The sequence below is a fragment of the Aulonocara stuartgranti genome, assembly GCF_965226115.1.
Source record: "Aulonocara stuartgranti genome assembly, chromosome: 16".
NCBI lineage: Eukaryota > Metazoa > Chordata > Actinopteri > Cichliformes > Cichlidae > Aulonocara > Aulonocara stuartgranti.
Genome location: NC_138952.1, coordinates 32345146 through 32369045, shown reverse-complemented (window position 1 = coordinate 32369045; position 23900 = coordinate 32345146). Strand labels below are relative to the sequence as shown.

At 40.0% G+C, this 23900-nt stretch overlaps 1 protein-coding gene across 10 annotated transcripts in view; it reads right to left on the bottom strand.

Moving 5' to 3' along the window:
* sema5ba (sema domain, seven thrombospondin repeats (type 1 and type 1-like), transmembrane domain (TM) and short cytoplasmic domain, (semaphorin) 5Ba) overlaps window positions 1-23900 on the bottom strand; it is a 194935-nt gene that overhangs the window by 74850 nt on the left and 96185 nt on the right. For all 10 annotated transcript variants that reach the window (XM_082507351.1, XM_082507358.1, XM_082507356.1 and 7 more), the window contains 2 exons: window positions 13607-13706; window positions 13009-13054 (listed from right to left, as the gene is read on the bottom strand). In XM_082507351.1, coding sequence (XP_082363477.1) covers window positions 13009-13054; window positions 13607-13706 — 146 coding nt within the window. The remainder of the gene's footprint in view (window positions 1-13008; window positions 13055-13606; window positions 13707-23900) is intronic.

Here is a 23900-nt window from a genome sequence, read left to right as displayed (position 1 = left end):
GCCTAGCTTGGGAGTCACCGCACCTAGTGCTCCGATTACCACGGGGACCACCGTTACCTTCACCCTCCACATCCTCTCGAGCTCTTCTCTGAGCCCTTGGTATTTCTCCAGCTTCTCGTGTTCCTTCTTCCTGAAGGAACACGAGAAGCTGGAGAAATATATATATATAAGCTGGAGAAATATATATATATATATATATATATATATATATATATATATATATATATATATATATATATATATATATATATATATATATATATATCTCAACAGCAATGTGCTTTCCATAATTATCAACACATGATGTAAAATTTGTTGCACATACACATTCATATCCAACATGTCAATAAGACATCAGAAATTTGTGTAAAATAGACTAAAACACTGAAAATATATTCAGTGAGAAACAAGGAAAAGCTTAAAAAAACATATAGATGATCAATATAGTTGCTGATTCAACTTGATTCAGTTCATGAATTGATAAACTAAAGAAAAAATAACATGCTAAGGTCACATCGTCACGATTCAACAAAAAGGTAATGTGGCAGATTTGCATCGTCATTCGATTGCAGCATTAGCGAGCTACAAAAATCTATGCATTAACATCAAAGAAGTACAAACATTGGCCAAAACGAGAATAAATAAGAAGAAAACTGAGTAGAACATATATTATAAAGTCAAACTACACAGAGAAGACTGAGTGAGAGCAAACGCATCTTAGTTTGAATACAGATTACAGTGTTACACTACTTTGGTTGAATGCCACTGTCAGCCTGAAGAAACCATCATGTCACGCAGCGGGACGGCCACCTGGGGGTTTGCTCATCATCAGCTGGCTGTGGGAGCCCGAGCACATGGCTCAGCTCAAACAACCGCAAACACAAACAACATATCAAGGGACAAGCAATCCCAGGCCCTGAACACATGGGGGTGAGGGCACTCCCGCTTTAGAACTTCTGACATTTCCCAGCAAGCAAACCCGAGAAAAAAAACTAAAAGTCTCCGACTTGGAAGATAAGGACACAGCAAATAGAGGTAACCTTAAAGGAAAGTAAGTCTCAGGCAATGTGGTGAAAAGCCACAACGACCCCAGATTCATATTAGGGCTGATAGTCAGTGGAACTCTAGAGGGAAATAACTAAGAAGTATACTTTTAGGGAAGCGTGATATCACAAAAATGACACCATTGTCCTTTTCCATAACCCCTTCCTCCCTCCTTCCCCAGCCGCCCCATGCATTTACAGAAAGGCCAAACCAATCAGAGGGAAATTTGACTGTGCTCTGCCACATGGAACACTGCAGTTCAACGGCGGCACACCTACAGGAACACGCACAAAGCTCAGGAGTCAACCTAAGCTGTTTTCCTGTGTCTCACTCCACTACATTTCCAGCCTTCTCCTATAATGTCTTGGTTTCACAATGGCGTGAGACTCCACTTCGGCATGACATTTACGCTCATTATAGTATTTTTAAGTGACGTCAGCACGCATAATCTTTGGAGTAAAGGGGCTGCATATTGATGTACACCCAGATTGTTCTATACAAAAGAAAACCAGCAGAGCAACACAATGAATGGGCACACGAGAAAGATTCAATGAAAGCATTAACCTGATAGAAAATGCAGCGACAGTTCCGCATCAGGAGCAAATACAATGTTCTTCTGAGGAGAAATGTCACAGAGACGCCCTGAGATTTATTTATTTTTTCCACTGTATGTGGGGTTGAGAAAAAGAAAAAAAAAACGAAAAAAAAAAAACAAGTGTGCAAAGGCAGAGGGAGCTATAGAGAAAGTAACCACGTAGAGATTGTGGAGTGGAAGGTTAAGGCAGGTGGAGACAGATACGCGGAGATCCAGACAGTAATATGGTGTTTACACATTCCACCTCCATGTTGCTGCTGTCTTATCTATGCAGGGATTATCTGATGGACTGACAAAGACCTCTCTCCTCCCCCTCAAATCACCTTCTTTCACTTCGCTGCACTAGCAGACATTGCAATTGGAAGAATTAAAGAATGGGGGGGTTGACTTACTCCTGTTGCTGTTATGAAACGCCTTTTTGTGCAAGTACTTTTAACTATTAACTTAAACAGCTCACACTGTCTTAATGTGAAGATATTTATTCTGAATGAGCTCATTCAGAAAAAAGGATATAAATGTCATGTTTTGGAAAGCTTATATTAGACTGATAGTCATAAAATGCATCATTCAGTATGGCCAAATAAATCGATTGATTGACAGGTAAGGTGAAGGGAAATAAAATCGAATAAGAGTAAACTGTTAATCTCACTTGCAAGAAACAAAAGCACATTCACCACTGTGTGAAAATACAGGTTTTACTCAAAAAGCCCATGAAAAGAGGATTATGCTGCAGACTGGGTTTGAGAAGCTTTTGTGGAAATGTTCATGTATCAGAGTGAAGCTTTGACATGGCTGGAAGCCATCTAGCCAGCTGCTGTGAATCCATGCTGTTGGAGGAAGCTCTTCCCTGTCAGCAGATTTTTCAGATCCTTCTTTAAAGCTTACAGGGGTTAAGTGTGTATAAATAAAAAATATTGGTAATAGTCAGAGTAATCTTCAGACCATTTTTTTTGTACTTCTGTCTATTATTTTCATTTTTCAGAAAACTAAAAATGCTGGTTTTAGTCACCTGAGCAGGGTTAGAAATGCACTCAGTTCCTAAAATAACCCAAAAGTGAAACAAACAAACAAACAAACAAACAGAAAAGTCTTTTCAATCCTTCATATTTCTAACCGCAGTCCACCTCCTTCCAGTTTCCCTCCCTTATCCATTTTGTTTCCATATCATATAAACACTATCTCTGCTAGTGCTGTTACTCATCATACAGACAGGTCACATTGCAAAGAAGAAAAAAACAACAGTAAATGTAACAAATAAATACCAGGCTCTAGAAATAAGTGGTAAAAGGTTTATTATACTGCTGGAATAAGTCAAATAGAAAACGTGTTTCAACTTCTTCTTTCACAGTTTTCTCGCACTTTTAACACGTTTGCAGAGTTTCTCATTTAAACACAAAAATCAACAGCAGACACAATCCTCTGCCAGAGCAGAGCTACCGCTGCTCCATGAAGAGCATTATCTCAGAGTCCAATCACAGCGTTCCTGAAAAGCAGACAACTTTACATGTCTTTTTCGCCCTGTTTTTCTACATAAGAAGGAAATGTGCTCTGTCAGAGCACATAACAGTAAGGTAAGAAATTTTAAGGGCAGACACAGTAACCCTGTCTCTGAACTTCACAGTCAGGAGCTGAGGAATCAAAACTGGCACACAGGTACATTTTAGGACCTGAAGGTTTTTATCTATATCAGTTGTCACGACATATTCGTGTTGCCTAGTAACCACTTACCACTAGTAATCCAGAGTATTCAGAATACGTTACTCTCATTGAGTAACGTAACGGAATATGTTACAGAATACATTTTGGGGCATGTATTCTGTAATCTGTAGTGGAATACATTTTTAAAGTAACCTTCCCAACACTGATTACATTCAATCACTTCACACACTAAGTTATGAAGTCAGGTTTACTGTATTTGTAGACTTTACCATAAGTTTCATGTCAAATAAATGACTGTATGAATGTACTTAAGGCCATGGGATTCAAAGCCATGTAAATGAGTCCAGCCTGCAAAATCCTCCTTTATCCAGCATGTAATTTTATGTGTTTCTCAAGTGCATGGTTTTGACATGTATAGGCAAACTATAAGGCAAATAGGGTAAATATGTTGGGTGTATATTTGACAAAATCTTGCATAACGATTTTTCATTACATACTTTATGGGGGTCGCCAATGTTTGACCGATGAGTGGAGTGGTACACAAATATTTTAGACAGTTGATGGTTGACATGGTATTTCAATTATACATAGAAGTAAATACAAATATACTTATAAACAGCACAAACATATCAAATAACAAAGTGGTGTGGGCATGCATTAATAATTAATATATAACTGTAATAAATTAGCAGTTTAGCAGTATATTTACTAGTTTATCATATCAAAAAAAGTCCTTGAAGGCACTTTAAACACTTTAAATCTTTTTTTAAAATCTGCCTAAAATATATGACTTTATGATTTATCATTTAAATTAAAGAAAAAAGATGACCAGTTAGACACACACATAAGATTGGAATTGGAAGCCTTGTGACCTCGTACCTACTTACTGACTGTTACTAGTTACATTCTTCACCATCTTATCACAAAAGGCTAATGCCGGAGCCTTTGAAGCTTTGACCTTGCTAGATAAGGCATATCTCTAAGTGCATGTAAAAAAAAGGTTAAAAAAATGAAAGCAGGAGAAAAGAGATAAGTCAAGTGCAAAAATAGGTAGAGGTAATTATGTGAGTATGTATATTTGTGAGGAGCGAGCTTCAAGCAGTAGTATGTGAAAAAAAAAAATCAGAAGAAAGGGGCGATCCATCCAAATATTTGGTATTATTCTTTGGCTTTGTGGTCTTGTACAAATATGTTAGCGGGAGACAAATCAATATTCTATCTCCTGTTAGTACCTTGCAGCATGTGGAAGAAAGAAAGATCTATCTAAACAGGGGTCTGCTTGTGTTATTTTCTATTACTCTGAAACTACAAAAGAAGGTAAAAGAAAGGGAAGAAGGATAAAGAAAGATGGGGACTGGTGAGGATTTATTCTCATTTTGGGCATCAAAAGTTTGCCCATCAAAAGTTGCTGTTTTTTCTTACCACACGTGGCAGAACTGCATCCCAACAGGAAATATATGCAAGAGAGAGAGAACCGGTTGACAGAAACAGAGTTGTTGCTTCAGCTCTCCATTCCCTCTCCCACCCATCAAACACTTGAGCCTTTTCTATAACTCTGCTGCTTTCACCACTCTCCCACTCCTCTTTTTTATCCCCCACTATGCAAGCACACACACACACACACCTCCTACCACCTTGATTGCGTCGGAGATCAGGTCGACCAGCGTATCAGAAAGCTCTGTTAGTGGGGGTTGCTTGGACAGAACATGTGGGAGGTTTGCAATCACACCCACCACCAGCACTAATGCGAGTGCTACATTCCAGAAAAAAAAGACGAAGAGAAAGGTTGAAAAGGAAGAGCGAAGCAGGGGAAAATAGAGACACCGCACTCCAAGAATATGCAGCAGCATCTGATGTTCAGAGTCTGAGTGCTACCAGAGTAGGATGCCTGAGCAGTCCCACTGTGAGGCACCTGGGTGGGTGATAGTGTGCGCTTGTGTGAAGCATACAGTTGTATGCAGGTAAGAGCAGGGTACTTTGTGTTTGCATATGTATTATAACTTCACTGACAAAGACATAATTTATTCATGCATGCCCACTGTTTTTTGTTTGTTTATGAGCATTAATGGTTTGACTGACTTAAATATTTGAGTAGTTTGTTGGTAATGATGAATAGTACTACCACTATGGGACAACTAGGAAGTTGTGCCAAAATACTCACTTGAAAGCACCTCCAAAAGTGATTCAATTCACCAAGCATTTTAATTCCCATGTTAAAAATTCCAACTTTACAGCAGAAGCTGTGTAGTTGTACTGATAGCCCATCCAAGAAATCTGTGCTTGAGTTTTGATGAGCTAACTTACTACATATATATGGTATGTATGTAGTAGCACTAATTAGCAGTTACTGTGTGTCTATGCTGTGCACCCATAGATTATATGGCTGCACCGTCCTGCCAGGATGAATATTAGCAAGCATTAGCTTGCTAGCTAATGCTAGCATCGTTAGCATAATTTGAATTAGCACCTAAAACGCTCCAAAAATCAAGTTTCGAAGAATGAAGATGACAAATCATGAAGACACATTTAAAGCATCAAAACCTTGAAAGTATCATAACTAGACTTCACAATACAATGGACAACTTACTGCTGGCTAAGTCCATCTTTAATATGCGGTCTGTATTTGCAACACAATTACCTGAAAGCTCTTTCCCCCCTTATTTTACAAAGGTTGCCACATTCCTAAATCTCAGCATTATTGTCATTACTGATCCTCACCAGTTACAGCAAATTGATCCTGTTACAGGTGGAATTGACAGAATTCCACCTGTAACAGGTGGAGTACATGATGAGAATTCCTCATCATGTACTCATATATTTGAACACTATATCTTCTTTAAGCAATTTGCCACTAAAAGCACCAAAGCACACACGAGGGATGATATAAATGTAGCTATAATGGAGCCATTAGTGAGAATAATCACTTTGAAAAGCTCACCTGCGCTCACCTGTATAATTATGATTGGATATACTGTAAAAATGCAGCTGGTAGGCAAATGATGACTGATACTGAAACATGAATGCAGCTGTCAGTGCCACACAGTTAATGCATGGATGACAACATAAACATAGGGAAAAACCCAATTCTATGCACACAATAAATTGTTAAAAACAAAATAACTAATGGCTGTGCCAACATAACACTGACACCACTCGAGTCGTATTCTCATTTTAGATAAAACTCGTGGGATTAGCTGGTTCAGTGCAGTTGTCAGATTATCTGTCTTATAGGGCAATGGGGAATTATTCAAATTGCTTATTCATCCATTGAACAACAACAGAGGGTGTGGTGTGGAAGAGAAATCATCTCTGAACACTTTGAAAGCTCTCCGTGGGTATTACCTGTGTGGTTATTCTACACTGGCAAAACTATTTCATACGACTCCTTAGAGGCACAGAATCTCACTAGAGAAACATCCAGAGAGCTGGAGCACAATGAAAGCTTGTCACCTCCCTCACACCCTCTCTCATGTTCACTCCTCGTCTCTTCCTCATTTGTCTTCATCTCGGCTCTGTATGTGTGATTTTTCAGAGTTGTTCTCTTGGTCTCTGCTTCTGTTTCCTCATTCGTTTTCTTCCTGTTATCTTTGCGGTCTTTCATTCTCTGGCTCCTGCCCACCTCTTTATCCCTGGCTCTCCTCATCTTTCTTCTCTCCCTCCTTCTCACTCTTTTTCTCCACTGATTGCCTACGCATTCATTCTTCTACGCTTCCCTGCTCGCTAATGCCCGTAGCAGGTGTTCTCCCAGGTGCCTGAACAGAACAGGCTGGGCTGAGCCTTTAAAAGACCTGGCATCAGCACCTCGGCAGTCCTCCCCCATCCCTCTAGTGTGGTCTATCTTCAAAACCCTCTGTGACTAAAGACTGCAAAGGTGGAATTTACACACTTGTCCGCCTCTCTCCACACACGCAAACGCAGATGCACAGTCATGTAAACTGAGAAACTATTGCCAGTCCTTCATCTCTCCTGTTTGGGCTCACTGGCCATCTTGGCTTCAGGTGTGATGCAGGTCGTCTCGACTGGGCGGGCTCTCTAATTTGATACTGCCCATTTAATGACATGCAAACAAGCTGCAGTCTCTTATAGGGGCACACTAAAGAGTGAAGCTGATGCCAAACCAGGGGAGTGATATTGACACCGGTGTGTGGTTTCAGACCACCTGCTTAAAAAGCCCAGGCCAACCCGTCCATACCGATGAATGGGAAAGTGGAGAATGCAGCTTTGTAACTCGACTGTGATCGGCCACCCTCTTTGGTTTGCTTTTCAATCAATCAGCAAGTTATTTTGGAATAAAGCGTCAGTATGACTTTCATTTGCACTCCGTGGATGTTTTTCTTCTTTTTTTTTTTAAAGGAAAAGTCACTCGTGCTTTGTGTCCCGAAAGGCTCGCTCAATTTCTGCAGGTCAGCCTGGCTTCTGAGCATAGCTGCTGCCGTTTATTTTGACTACGGTTGATAACACCATCAAAATAAGGTCAAATCTGTAACTTTAGAGTCCAAGGTCTGGCGTTAAACAACCTTGGAAAACTTTTTCAGAAGAGATTAATGCTTTTGTCTTCAAAGTCTGAATAACATGCTAGGTATAAGAGAAGGCTAGAACACAGTAGCTTTTGTTAAAACGCCCTTTTTCACGTCTCTCACTAGAGGTTTTAGACAATTTCCACATATAAAATTGTAAAAATAATGCATAACCATGACTTATTTCAAGTGGCCTCATAAAGACACAGAGCTCACACGGGATAGAGACTTTGGTCTGACATTTTCACTCCCTGCAGCATGCATTAAACACTGCACAGAGGTGGCAGGCATCCTGAGCTCTATAGTCAAATAAAGTGGATGCTGTGGCTTTAAAGGTGTTAATTAAGCAGCAACACTGGTTGAGATCCTTGCAGGGAAAAAAGCAGAGATTGTACTGGCATCGCAGAGAGAGAGCCTTATTGAGAGCTTAAATCAGTTGCTAAATTGTAAGAGTGCACTGAACAGGTGCTGCAGAGAGTGGAATACATCACACATGAGCCACCGTGCAGTGGTGCAGCTCTATTTCTTTGTCTATTACTACCTTGTTAAGAAATGGGTCAGATAAAACACCTCACCGATGTGCTGTGCAAGACGATGTGTTATGATGAATTTTGTTTTGGCCTCGGAGTGCAGTGCAGGTATTAGGCTTTTAGTGCATGAAGAAATTCTCAAGCTGAACTGAGCACCTGGTTGGAATGTTATCAGCCCATTAAAACGCCATTATCAATTCTCATCACTGCCATATAGGCATTGCCTGTAGGCGGTATTTTCCAACTAGTAGGCTCAGTAGGCCATTATCAAGTCATTTCATGGTGGCAGCACAGATTTGGCAAAAAACGACAGACTTGTTTCTGCTTTGAAAGAGCAAAAATGTCTGTATGAGGAGGTTGGATAGATAGCTGGGACATAACTTTCATCCAATCACCCAACAAAACCACCAACTGGAGCTTAAACTAAGCTTTGGGCTCAGTTAAAGTTTCATTTTTTTGTTAGAGTTAGGCAGAAGAACATCATTCAGGTTTATAGTCACCCTTTCACAAGCTGTGAAAATGTTTAAATTGCCAAATCACAATATAATCTGGGTTACTCTTCACTTACTAATGATCAGAAATGGCAGAAAGCTTCTGTCCTACCAATAGTTGCAGGTCAGTGTCTGTGGAGTGGTAACAACACAGATACAAGTGGATGTTGGGATTTTCAAGAGGTTAATTATATTAAAAATGAAGCAGACTGTGATGAGGATGTATCACGATGGCGAGCAGACAACTGAGCTTATGTCTGGACTGAATTAAATTAATCCAATGTTCTCTGGCAGGTGGTTTGGATATTTACAGCAGGCCTTGTATCACTGGTTCCGGAAATCTGCACGTAAAGCCTTTCTTACTGAACCTCAGGCTCGGACTGGGAAATGGGAGATTTTTTGTATTTTTGTATTTTTTTTATTTACTTATACACCAAATGAAAAGAAATATTTTGGGATGCCGCCCTCCTCTGCCTTTTTGGATGGCTTGCATTTTACTGGCAAATTAGCATGGGGGGTAGAGACCCTCCTCTCTGCTTCACTGGGCAGTTTGTGTAATGCTCACGTTGATTTCAGCCTTGGCATCACAAATGACACCTCCGCATTGGCCAGAGTGAAGAAGGATCTACCTCATTTAGCCCTATAGCTCACAATAAGCTGGTGATATGTGTGTGGGTGTGTGTATGTTTCAGGAGAAAAGCAGACTTTGAGAATTTAGGCAGTATGCGCCACTGTGGTTATTTCTGTGCACGCTCACAGCAGATGCATGTGTGTACGCTTCCTTACATGTGATAAGGATGGCAGGTGCCTTTTTTCAGGACAAAGAGAACAGCTTCATGGAACTGCAGAGAACAACACAACCCGGGTACAAACAAATGAAAGCACTCATAAGTCAACTTCTCTCTTCCACAAGTAGACAGCTAGGACACGCAGACAAAGGGCGCATTGATATCGGCAGTGACACACGGGTGGCAGCTGTACACATCATGTCATTCAGTTGTGGTTGCTGTGAAAGGAGACTCTGTCAGACAAAGTGGAGTGTGGTGATGTGCTTAATCCTGTGTGGAAATGTAGTGTAAAAATAATTCAAGTTTTTGTTATAGAAATAATAACAAAACTGATGCTGCAGAGTCAACCGTTAAGCTAGTCTTGCTTAACTTTTTTTGGATACACATTATAAGAGAGTCGTGGTACTGAACGAATCCAAACACTCAATACATGTTAATAAAAATGTTTACAATGCTTTGGATGTAGTAAACACATATCGCTCCACTTTCACCGGGCTAACACAGGGACGACTATTCACATTCATGTTCATACCTGCAGAATTGTAGGATCACAGATTAACCTGACATGCATGTCTTTGGAAGAACCCCGAATATCCGGAGAGAGCCTACGCAAGCAATGGGAGAAAAAGCATAATCCACACAAAAAAACCCCAACAAGGACTCTCCATCAACCACTGCAGCACTGTGCCAACTACAAAAACAGGTGGATTACTTTTTTCTTGGCTTCCCGCATCTATGATGTGAATTAGAATGGCATTTGTGAAATGCTGAAAAGGGATGAGCAAGACGTGTGGTTCAAAACAGGTTTTTGGAGCAAAGTTACCAAACTTTTTAGGCTTTAAAAAAAATAAAATTATATATTGTAAAGTTATTATATGTTTGCATTGACCGTAGAAACAAATCTCATAACAGGTGCACTTTGGATCACAAAGAATATTTGCACTCAGCAGATGCATTTCTTGTTGTTTTTCTTGGTTGGTGGGCATAAAAACTGCATTGTGATGTCACTACCATCATTTACATAATTAAGGCTTAAAGTGCATTAACCTTAACAGCAGCAAAATATGCATTGCTATTTATTTTGAAGGCGTGGAAAACTTTGGCAATCTCCAAAGAAGATGTCCCGCAGTGGTTTAAAGCATGGAAACTGTGCACTGCCTGGTTTTTGTACAATGCCTATTTTTCTCTGCTCAGTGACAGTGATATACCGGTTTAGATTACACCGTCCCATCGAGAATTCAGGGCTTGTCATTTGTGATGTGTGATGCAACTGTATGGCAACCCTGTGCCCCAGAGCTAACACTCCCACTGATACCAAAGCTACTTTCCGGCACAGCACTCTTACCACCACAGGCCTTTCAGAAAACAAACCCATTACACCCACAGGCTGAGGACACACAAAAATGCACGTGTACACACACACAACACAACCTTAGGATTTGATTATATCCTCTGCAGCGTGGACATATAAATATATATATATATATATATAGAGAGAGAGAGAGAGAGAGAACGCACAACACTGGATACATCTGAGCTGGATATATCACATATGATCACCACAGTGTTGATGCCTTGTTGAAAAACTGTCATATGTAGTAACAGTTAGGTTTCGTGATGGATTATTTTGCACTACTTGTTTGGTCGTAACCTAGTTGATAAGCTGTAACGTAAAATGTTGCTCTATGTTATTATGCAATAGGATCCGACTACAGGAAACTTAGCAAATTCTGGGACTCTGATGAAAGCGAAAGAGAAAGGGACTGCCATCCTGCTGCTTTGTTGCTCCCAAAGTTTGTCTCATTAGCACAAAATCTTTGAAGTATCAGTAAACATGCTCTGTTTAAAAGTTAATCAAATCAGCAATACACAACTGCTTTTGGAGGCTTAAAATTGAGGCTCTTTCTGTTAAGCTGTTTAAGAAAATAGATGGATTGATAAAAAAAACTGAGGCATGTATACAGAAAAGAACATGTGGCTTGTTCAGGCAGAAGACAGAGTAGAAGATACTTCAATAGATGATGTTGAGCGTAGAAGACGATTTTCATATCCAATGAAGCGTCACAGCAAAGCTTCTGTACCTCCACATAGAAGATCATTACAAAAACTTGGCCTTATGGTGCGTTCCAGATCCCAGTTCCCAGCCAGAATTTCCATCTGGAATGCCACCTCAATTTGGATTTCCCACTCACAACGTCAGAGCAGCCCCACTAACCCCGAGTTGAGGATCCAAGATGGGAGTGGTGAATGTAAACAGTAGTAAAACCTTTATTATGTCCTGCCACTGTTGTGTATTTGTAACTCACTAAATAAGCCATACACAGAGAACTGACCAGGCTCTACCCGTGAAAGTGCTGGAGCGATGTAAACAAGTATTATGCTGTACAGCCAGAGATGCATGAATGGCTCTACCTTTCCAAGAGGCAAAACAAATCCTGCTTTTCTTTTGGTTTTCCAACCTTCCTACTGGAAAGCATTAACTAAAAAAATAAGTCAGTGTGTGTTGAAGTCCCCTGGTTCAAAGTCCTATCCCCCTTTGGAAATTTGTCAGTCTTTACCTTTCTACTGGAAACACTACAATATGCTGTTTTCGGTTTCCATATGAGTCATGTAAAAAGACTGGGAGAAGCGGCCAGCAGTCATTTAGGCTCGACTTGTTGCTTTAGTCTATTATTTAAAGGACTATTACCACATAATCTGCTTACAATACACAAAATCTCTGTCTGTGTGAGTTTGTTTCTTTGTCTGCCAACTCCTCCCACACAATCACGAGTTGAGCAACCAAAGCTGCCACACAGATACGTCTTGGGCCCCTGAAGGTTCTCAACTATATCAGATACTATGATATCATCAAGTTGCCTAGCAACGCTCTAGCAATGGGTTAAAAAGGCCTGTCTGCTTTTCACATTTTTACCTATAACACTTTATAAAAGCATCTACATCACACCATAACATATAATTTATATCCAAATTATGCATTATATGTTATGACGCCTGCTGGTTGCTTGGCAACCCTCTATCAACAGGCTAAAAGGTTGTGTTTTTTTGTCTTTTTTTGTACTGCATCATTTTTAATTCAAAACAGCCACATGTACCTGATATCCAACAAGCTAAATTATACATGACAATTTCATCATGCTGCCTAGCAACTACTAGGCTAAAGTGACCCATGACCTACAACAATAAAAGCATATTAGCGTTTTCATTTCCTGGCCAACAGCATACACAGCCTAAACAATGCTGTAGCAATAACATGTTGCCTGACTAATTCATAAACAAGAGAAAAAAATGTGAAAATAAACTTGGCGAACATATATAAAAAGAGTGAGATAGCGCCCAAAAAATAAGAATTTAAAACCACAGGAGAAGAAGCAGTACACTTACCTGTATCAGTGACAGGTTACTGAGGTCCAGTCTGAAAAGGTAGTTTCTGAATTAAGAAGAAAGGGAAATGATGTAAGTGACTGGCTCAAATCCAGCAAAATCTATTAAACAATGCAGATGAAGTATTAGAGACCAGCTGTCAGGTTAACACAAAGTGGATTAAAGCACAAACTGTACTGCCCGTCACTCTTGGGCCATTGTTTTCTGTTAGTATTTCAGTCTTTGGTTTTACACTTTTTTGTGATCATGTATGTCTACGCTTTTAACAGGGTCAATCCAGACAAAACTTGAACTCATATCATGCCAAGAGAATAGACACACACACACACACACACACACACACACACACACACACACACACACACACACACACACACACACACACACACACACACTCTACTGCGGCGTGACATATTTCTTCCAAATCCTTTGCTCCTGCCAAATCCAAAGCTTAACTTGGTCCAGCGAGGCCTCAGCAAAGCACTTTAAAAGCGTCATTATCCGAAAACCGCACTGTATGAGTGAGTCAGAAAGGGTATCACATTCTCAGTAATGTGCTCTGTGGGGTGAAAAGCTGAGTGGATTTACAGTTTCTTACCTGGCACCCACAATAAGCTCATTCCTAGTCAGGTCAAGGGTGAGCTGGGAGTAGTCTCTCACACCAGGGTGGGAGAAGGATGAGATCCACGGACTGAGCGCTGAGAGAGAGAAAAGGGGGGAAGGTTAGCAGAAGATAAATCATGTCGTGAGATAAAAGCAGTGACATTTACAAACAAAACTCATAAAAGGGTATAGTTTACTAATGCACGCAAAAACCTTTCCTATTTGGCATTTTATGCACAAGTGTAGGTGTTTACAGCGATGGTTAATTGACCCGATGAAAATCAAATTTATTAAGCAAAATGCCAAATGTTTGCCAGCAACAGCCTCTGTAAGTGAGGTTATTTTATGATGGCTTTCATTATATTTTAACTGTTGCTCAGACTAAACTCTGGCAACACTGCACAACTATAGATTAGAAAAATGTTAGAGTGACCAATGCACCAATTATGAATAAGACACATTCATAGTTGCAGCTGAAGTGGTAAAAAAGGGCACCAAACAGTGAAGGAAAAGCTTCCTGCTACGTGACGCTGTCTCCTACAGAGCGGGACAAAGTGTCCAGGCCCCATCAGGCAACACAACCCCGATCCAACCTGACATTCAGACAAACGCGGCTCTGTGTGGGGCACGAGGCTGAAATCTCAACGCTGTATGAAACTGGCATTTACAAATCAAAATTTTCAGAGGGGCCGCCTGGTGGAGCTTTTAATGCCACACTCAAAACTCCAGGAAGAAAAAAAGAGCATTTTCTCTACGAACTTTGTGTGGGCCTTTAAACGATTTCACCACATGGAAGTTTGCGGGGCTTAAGGGGGATTTGCTATGTTTCCGATGCTGTAAACGACATCACAGTTGTTAGTGGCAAATGAGATTTCTTGGAGCAAGTTAAAAAGGCGTGTTAGACACATTTGAGCCATTTCCACAAAACTAGTCCAAAAACGGACAAGGAAAGAATCAGTAATGATGTTAAGCAACTTTATGGTTGTCCACTAATTTTCTGTATCAGAGAAAAAAACGTTCATGACCATTGCATGACCCCCCACTGAAAAAAATAAAATAAAATCTTGATTTTCTCCTTCATCAGGGAAGTGATCATCAAACATTTAAAACCTTAAAACGTTCATTTTCTTCTAAAATTAAAAGTAGCTCATAAAAGCTCCAGGCTACGAGTGAGAAACTACATCAAAGTGCTGGAAGAAGTTGCCAAGAACAGCGAAACAAGTCTCCATCACGTAAAGGAGATACATTTTTAGGATTGATGGGAGCCCATATGGCTCTGTCATCTGCAAACATATCCAGAGATGCGAAAAACAGAAGACAGAAGGCGGCAGCTACAGTACGGTATGGTGCTCTTAATTTAAGATACAGAAAAACACACGCATACAATATTTAATTAAAGGTTCCAGTATTGACAGGAGACTTCACTGAAGTGATAGTGTTTGCAGTCAGATGTGGATTTGGGCACTCGTCACCAAGCTGCTGTGAGACCGAACTTCATTCTAGTGTTTCTGTTTTTTGTCCCACTCTTGTGAGATGTGAGCAGGGCTGAATCCATTTTCATAAATACAGTGAATATTTAAAAGTCCGCAATTTTCAGTTTGCAGCACAACTGCAATATATTCACAAGATAAGGCCTCTGTTATTCTGTATTTGAAAACTGCTGAAAAGAACAAAACCAGCGCATTTGTCCATCTCTTAATAGTTTTGGACTTCTCTGCATCTAAAAAACAACAAATCAAAATGGACTAAATTAAGTTTTATAGCAGACATTAAGGAACCAGGTAGAAATTGTTGCATGTTTTTTCCATTAACAAGAATAAAAAACAAAGTAGAAAAAAAGCATAATAATAATAATAGTACTTAGACTTATTTTAGACATATTATAAACCACAAATACAAGCATAGGTTTTAACTTACAGTACATGTTTTATACAAAATGCTATATATTTTTAACAATGGCTTCTGGTTTCCATGACAATGGCAATCTACAGTGTAGTGCCTAGCATCTCAGAAAACAGCCACACCACCTTGTGTGCTGCAAATAACAACATAATACATTGTTAATTATGATAACAACAGCTCTTGTTCTATTAGGAATATAATAAGAAAATGAGCAGTGTGCTGCAGGGACACACAAATTTATCAACCAGCTAGATCAGAGTAGCAGTGCAGCTTTTAAAAATTAATAATACACCGGAAAGCACTTTTACAGACAGGATTAAATCTCTGATAATCACAATAAATCATCGGGTGTCCCAAGGCTATTCTAATACGATGCAAATTCTGCAAGAGGCCATCTCTTATTCTCTCCATAAATATTTATACTACACTTATCCACATACAGTGGATTGTTTCAATTTCACAGTCGGCCATGCATCCATATGGTTTGACCATCTTTGACATGTAGGGTGGGTGTAAAAAACAACAACACAACCATAGAAGGCCAGTGCAAGGAAGCGAGCGGAACCATCTGTGCATCACTCTGATTAATGGCTGCAGAGGCTGAAGGTTGGGGGGAGCGTGGGGGACGCAGGCCGCCTTTAGCTGCACAGTCTTATGTAAACAGACCTGAAGTTGATTTAAAGAATCCAACATGATCCCGGGATTACGCAAAGCCACGGCATGTGTGAACAAAGCTTGTATGTGTGTGAACGGTGTCCCCATAACTGGGAGGAATGAACATGATTTGAACGCCAACTCAGATCATTAAAAGTCTCTAAATCAATCCCTTAAACACACACAGGCTCATGGAATTATTGGCAAAGAACAAAAAAAGTTTGTTTTAAAGGCTCAATTACTGCGAGGTTTGTGTTTGTGTGAAAATCAAACTCTGATGTGAACTACAAGACAGTCATTACCAGCTAAAGATGGGTTAGCCGAGGGTGAAATGAGCTCCGTTTCTCTTGTTCTTGGTTTTTTTTTTGCTTTGTTTGTTGTTTTTCACGAAAATGAGTTTCAAGAAACTAATCCTTCATTTTCCAACAGCTCATAATGGGTCAGTGAAGGTGTCATCAAAGTGTGAGGAGTTGGGTACCTCCTAATATGAATAGTTAAATCAATAAAATATAAACTGACCTCCAAAAGGCTTTAAGGAGATCTTTCTTTTTTGACATTGTAAGCACTGTGAAGATACTGATTTGCATAACTGATGAAAAAAAAAGAAAAGGCAAGGCAAGGCAAGTTTATTTGTATAGCACAATTCAACAACAAGGTGATTCAAAGTGCTTTACAGAGACATTAGAAACAAGAACAAATAAAAAGCATGATTTAAAATTTATTAAAACAAGCAAACAAACAAACTAATTAACAAACAAACAAAACAGTATATAAAATCAAAACAGATAAAATCAGTAGTTAAATGTGAGTTTTGAAATTTAAGCTTAAAAGTGTGGATTTGGTGCTTTATTCAAATGCAGCTGAGAACAGGTGAGTCTTCAACCTGGATTTAAATAAACAGTGTTTCAGCTGATCTGAGGCTTTCTGGGAGTTTGTTCCAGATATAAGGAGCATAAAAGCTGAATGCAGCTTCTCCGTGTCTGGTTCTGACTCTGGGAACTGATAAAAGACCGGATCCAGATGACCTGAGGGATCTGGAAGGTTCATACTGGGTCAGGAGGTCACTGATGTATTTTGGTCCTAAACCATTCAGAGCTTTATAGACCAGCATCAGAACTTTAAAGTCTATCCTCTGACGGACAGGCAGCCAGTGTAAAGACCTCAGAGCTGGACTGATGTGGTCCACTTTTTTGGTCTTAGTGAGGACTCGAGCAGCAGAGTTCTGAATGAGCTGTAGTTGTCTGACTGATTTTTTAGGTAGACCTGTAAAGATGCTGTTACAGTAATCAAGCCTACTAAAGATGAATGCATGGACTAGTTTTTCCAGGTCCTGTTGAGACATCAGATCTTTTATCCTTGAAATATTCTTGAGGTGATAGTAAGCTGACTTTGTTATTGTCTTAATGTGTTTTTCTAAGTTTAGGTCTGCATCCATCACTACACCCAAATTTCTCGCCTGGTTTGTGGTTTTTAGATGTATAGATTGAAGTTCTCTGGTGACCTGTAATCGTTTTTCTTTGGCGCCAAAGACTATTACCTCAGTTTTGTTTTTGTTTAGCTGGAGAAAATTGTGGCACAACCAGTCATTAATTTCCTCAATGCATTTACCAAGAGCCTGTACAGGGCCTTGGTCTCCTGGTGACATTGTGATATATATTTGTGTGTCATCTGCATAGCTGTGATAGTTTATTTTGTTGTTGTTTATAATCTGTGCCAGTGGGAGCATGTAGATGTTAAACAGAAGGGGTCCCAAGATGGAACCTTGGGGAACTCCACATGTGATACTTGTCTGCTCAGATGTGAAGTTACCTATTGATACAAAGTATTTCCTGTTTTCTAAGTATGTTTTGAACCAGTTTAGTACAGTTCCTGAAATACCTGCCCAGTTCTCCAGTCGTTTGAGTAATATGTTGTGGTCAACTGTATCAAATGCTGCACTGAGATCCAGTAAAACTAAGACTGACATTTTTCCACTGTCTGTATTCAGACATATGTCATTGAACACTTTTGTCAGAGCGGTTTCAGTGCTGTGGTTCTGTCTAAAACCTGACTGGAAGGCATCATAGCAGTTATTCTGTTTTAAGAAGTAACTGAGCTGTTGAGAAACTGCTTTTTCAATGATCTTACTTAAAAACGGGAGATTTGAGATCGGCCTGTAGTTGTTCATTTGTGTCTTGTCAAGATTGTCCTTTTTCAGTATAGGTTTGATTACAGCAGTTTTTAGTGATTCTGGAAACACACCTGATAATAAAGAAAAGTTGACGATCTGTAACAGGTCTGACTCTAAAGTATTTGAGACCTTTTTGAAAAAACTTGTTGGCAGGACATCTAAACAGCAAGAGGAGTTGTTCAGTTGACCTAAGATGTCCTCCAGGTCTTTGCTGTTAATAGGTTGAAACTGTTTCATGGTGTTTAAACAGTTTTTCGGTGGACACAGTACATATCCTGGATCTGCTGTTGATGTACCAATTGCTTGTCTAATTTTTTGGATTTTTTCTGTGAAGAATTTGGCAAAGTCATTGCAGGCCATGGTCGAATGAAGTTCAGCTGCCACTGACACAGGAGGGTTTGTTAGCCTGTCAACTGTAGAAAATAAGACCCGAGCATTATGACTGTTTTTAGTGATGATGTCAGAGAAGTAGGACCTCCTTGCACTCCTCAGTTGTAAATTATAATTGTGAAGTTTCTCTTTATAGATGTCATAATGAACCTGGAGGTTTGTTTTTCTCCATCTGCGCTCAGCTTTCCTACACTCTCTTTTTTCATTTTTCACTAGTGTGGAGTTTCTCCATGGAGACTTTTTCCTTCCAGAGATAACCTTCACCTTAATGGGAGCAATAGTGTCCATTACGAGCTCATTGACTGACCCTCTGGGCAGGTCAGGTGTTAATGGGAAGACCTGGTTAGAAAAACTGCACTACTGTGTTCAGTTATACATCTTTTTGTGATCACTGTTGTTGATATATTTATGTGGGCTGAGATTTTACTTTCAAAGAAAACACAGTAATGATCAGACACGCCCACATCAGACACAGTAACCTTTGAAATGCTCAGGCCCTTGGAGATCAGTAGGTCAAGAGTGTGTCCTCTATTATGTGTGGCCTCTGGGCAACTTTGGGCTGACTCAGCATGTAACAGAGTGTTACTCAGGTCTTTAGTCCCTTTGTCCTGAGTGTTGTCCACATGGATGTTAAAATCCCCAACAATAATTACACAGTCAAAATCAACACAGATCACAGACAGCAGTTCACTGAGGTCATTAAAAAAGTCTGTGCAAAAAGGAAAAACATTTGGATTTGAGATCTAAGATAATAACCTCTGAGACTCTGTAAAGTTAAGCTATTTAGGGCTATGACTTGTTTGGCGTTATTTCTGGGGACAGGTGATGGAAATGTCAAAGGTTTATAAATGCGCTGACTCTTCAAATCTTGTTTAAAGAGTCAGCAGCAACGAGCTCCTCTACAAATCTGCCAAGCACTCTCAACAGCTCTTACCTACAAAGCTGCAAAGCAGGAGAAGGCTTTCAGAAGACAGTAATGTAATTAAGAAATTGCAGTTGGAGGAGTTGTGGAGGTGAGGTTGTTGGCACAAGGAGCTGCTATAATGGCACAGCCAGGCTGTTGTTGGACTGTAGCGGGCCTTTAGAAAAACTCTGAATTCTTAACTTTGTAACCTTCACCAACCTGTGTAGGGTTGAGTTTGAGAAACTTGATGAAATGAAGACTTATACACTAATTTTGGCAATTCGAACATTCCAAACAGGCAAAAAAAGCTATTTAAGTGCTGTCAAAGCATCGGATATTATCTGAACCACAATTCATCTCAGTTCAATTTTATTTATATAGCGGCAAATCAGAGCAGCAGCTGTCTCAAGATGCTTTATAGTGTTAAGAACCTACAATAATAGAGAGAAAATGTAAACGATCCACCAAACCCCTCTGAGCAAGTACTTGGCAACAGTGGGAAGAAAAAACTCCCTTTTAACAAGAAAAAACATCCGGTGGAACCAGGCTCAGGGGAGAGCAGCTATGGGTTAAGGAAGAGAGACAGAGATTAATTCTACTTAATTCACTTAACGTTACCTCTACTTTTAAATACTCCAGCAGCCACACGTAAGCCTGCAGTCTGAAAGTGATGTCACGGTCTGGCTAGGGCAGACCGTATGTTGCAGGGAAGGACTCAAGGGCAGACCGAAATGAGGTATGAATAACAAAACAAGCCGTTTATTAAGGCAAGAAACGAGGGTACAAAATAATAGGGAATCGATGAAAACTAAACAATGACCTAAACTGGGTGAACTAAAACGAAACATACAAAACTCTAAACATAATGAACTGACAGGGATACCTGGAGCCGAGACATGGATGAGCAGTACAACAGACGAATACAACGGACGACCTGACAAAGAATGACTGAGAACACACAGACTAAATGGACACAGGAGGATAATGAGGGAAGTGGCAACACATGGGGACCCAGCTGACACATGAACATAATTACGTCACAGGGGGAGAGTAACTGAACATGATGAACACAGACACGCCAGACCTCTTCACAATAAAACAGGAAACACAGTGAGATATAGACATGACAACCTGAACTTGACAACATAAGCCACAGACATGAAATACATGAAAAGCAGGGGAGACAACATAGTGGAAAAACGAGGGGAAAATAACTAGAAACACCTAGGCATGATAGACTTAACATAGTGGGAACACGAGGGGTAAAATTAACTGGAAACAACTAGGCATGATAACGATGAACTTAGGAAACCTGAAGGCTACATAAACTAAACACAAAACGCTGGGTCAGCAGACCCAGGATCATGACAAGTGAAGCATTCTGTTGGGATGATATTGCCCCAATAGAGATGTTAAGATAAGGTTGGGCCCGATTCAAGGCTTTGTATGCGAGGAGACAGGATGTTTCTAATTTTAGAGATAAAATGGGAGTTCTATTCTATTATTGGTTAAGAATTTCATAAAGAGAAACACTGCTTCAACTGTGAGCTCAATCGTAGTTTGTCACAGATAACACTTCATTATAGAAGGAATTATTCATTTAAATATGATCAAACATCAAACACTGTAAAAAAAAATCTGATATTGAACAAACATGGTGAAATGCACAATGGCCAACTGAGAAAGTAATGATCTAAGCTAACATTTGCATGTTTGACCTCAATTCAAGTCTCATCTCACAGAAACATTTACAGTGAGAATGACGGATAACGAGAACTCAAGTCCAGTGTCTGTGTTACAAAATATCTTCTTTAAGCTTTACTTCAAGATTTTTTTCTTTTCTTCTTTCTGCTATTTTGAAAAGTCCTTCGTCTTCTTCGGCTATAACAAAACTGCATTGTTCCTAATTTGACCCTTTAGAAAGCATTTCATCTTTTCCTCACTTTTCTTCACAGTTAAAGAAATTCTGACCAGATCAAACAAACCAGACCAAACCGCTGCATGCCAATGTGCGCTTCATACAAAAAAAAATAAAAAAACTCGTTAGAGTCCAAACCCCCTCCAAACCTTTTTTTTTTTTTTTTTTTGCTGGACAATTTTCCCACTTCGGGCCATGATTGACTACACCGAAGTGCCGAATGGTACGAAAGTAGGCAAAATGTGTCTTTCTCTTCGTATCTTCACACACTTTGAACATTTTTTTGTGTCTTTCCGTACAAGTGCAACAACACGAGCACCTTGGAGGAGAGACTGTTTCAAAGTAATTCTCCCATCTAAACAATTATTGTCTCGCCCCTCTGTCAGATGACAGGCTTTCGGCCTTTCAGTGCAACCATTTAAGCCACAGCAGCAGCAGAGAAGCAGCTGGTCATCAGCACGCTCAGTTCAAAAGAGCAGTGGCATTAAACTACATTTAGCCTGTAGCCACATTTGATTCTGAAGAAAGTAAAGCTATATTTTAATAGCATAAATGCAACCCAGACTTTAATGTGTATGAAAAACCAATCAAAGTCAAAGAAATTAGAAACAGCGAAGCGACTGCAGAGGATGGGCAGCCTATAAGGGCTACGACGCATCCCCAACGTTACACAGTAAATATCTTCTGGAAAACATCCAGACAATAGAACCTAATGTCATTTGAAAAACGTCAGACAGTTAAAACGGTGACTTACTCTGCACATAAAATTAGACTATTAAAACAGAGCAGATGACACGAACCATAAAACAAGAACGTGCGGTGCAGGAATAGATAACAAGAGAATTCTTTCCACAGAAGCATTATGCGCCTAACGCTAAAAACAGGAGCTGTTAGTGTTCAGTTCAGAGAGTTTAATGTAGAGCGTAAATCACTTGAAATTCTTGCTGAGAAGCATTACATGAATATAAACCTTTCCCCACATCACAAATGTCTCTTCAAAAGCTTGTTAGAAAAACAAAAAACAACAAAAAAGCACAGCAAGGCTGAATTTGATGCAGCAGCATGGAGGAGAGCTTGTGAACCGTGAGCTTGCTTACTCTCTTAGAAGGGCTTCGCTATAGTGAGGAGGTCTTCGTTGACTGACATTTATCCTCCTGTGCACAAGTGGTTTTATATTCTCTGCTTACTTCTTTCCCCTCATAACTGTCTGGCCGGGCGGCGGGGCAAATAAGGGACAATAATGCAGGATGAATATGAAAGCCTCCTCCCTCGGGTTGACTCGTGGGCCCCAAGCTGGACTTGATGAACGATGATTGCGATCTTTTTTTTTTCCTCCCCTTTTGCAATCGGCAAGCAGATGGATTAATGCCCATGACTGCCAGAGGGACGAGGACAGTGGCTGAGACATTTGTCTCACCCAGACATAAATTATAACCTTTCTATCTTCTCCCATCTCACAGTTTTTTAACCGTTCAGCCTCTTCCCACACAACCAGCATGCATGAAGAGCGAAGCGGCACCCCAACTGATTTGAGTTGCTATTAGGCCAGTACAGAGGCCAATCAAATCTGGAAAAGACCAACATATTATAGACCGTGAGAAAACCAGTGCACGGGAAATTGGGGATCGTGCACAAACGAACACACAAATACAGACACACACACACACACCAGACAGTTTAAACACAATCTGATCCGTTTATCACTTAAAGCCAGGTGGAATGTGAGATTCCCCCAAGCCGGAGCTCAGAGATAGGGCTATTTGATAAATAGCCAATCTTACCCCCATCTAATCCCTAAAAAATTTGAGCCTCTGGGTTTTTCCTTCAGCTAGCCCATCAAACCTTGCCATTCCCACAGCTGGAAGGATGGTGTCATCTATTAAAATGAAAGTACAAACTGAAATACAGAGGGGATTTTTTTTAACATAAAAGGCATGTAATAGGTTTTCTTGAACTCAAATGTTCTACAAAAGGTGCAAAGCAGACTCTGACAGCTGATCTGACAGTTATTAAATCCAGTTCTTTGCATTCTTCAACGGCCAAGAAAGACACGGCTCAAAGTGGTCTAACTTAAAAAATGATCTTTAATTTTACATTTTCTGGAAAATGGAGACTTAGCACAGAAACGCCAGCTCAAGTCTCAAGCAGAAACAGGAAGCCTGATTACTTATATACTTCCTCTAGACGTCACACCAACTTTAAGTTTTCAACAAACACTCTACTTAGTTTCACTTTCTGCCTGCAGCTCCTATTTTTGCAAAAGCATGCAGTTCCTGTCAGCCTGCGACCTAGTTTTACACTGAAGTCTGGGCCTCTCATAAGAACAATCTAATCAGCAAATAAGCATTAAG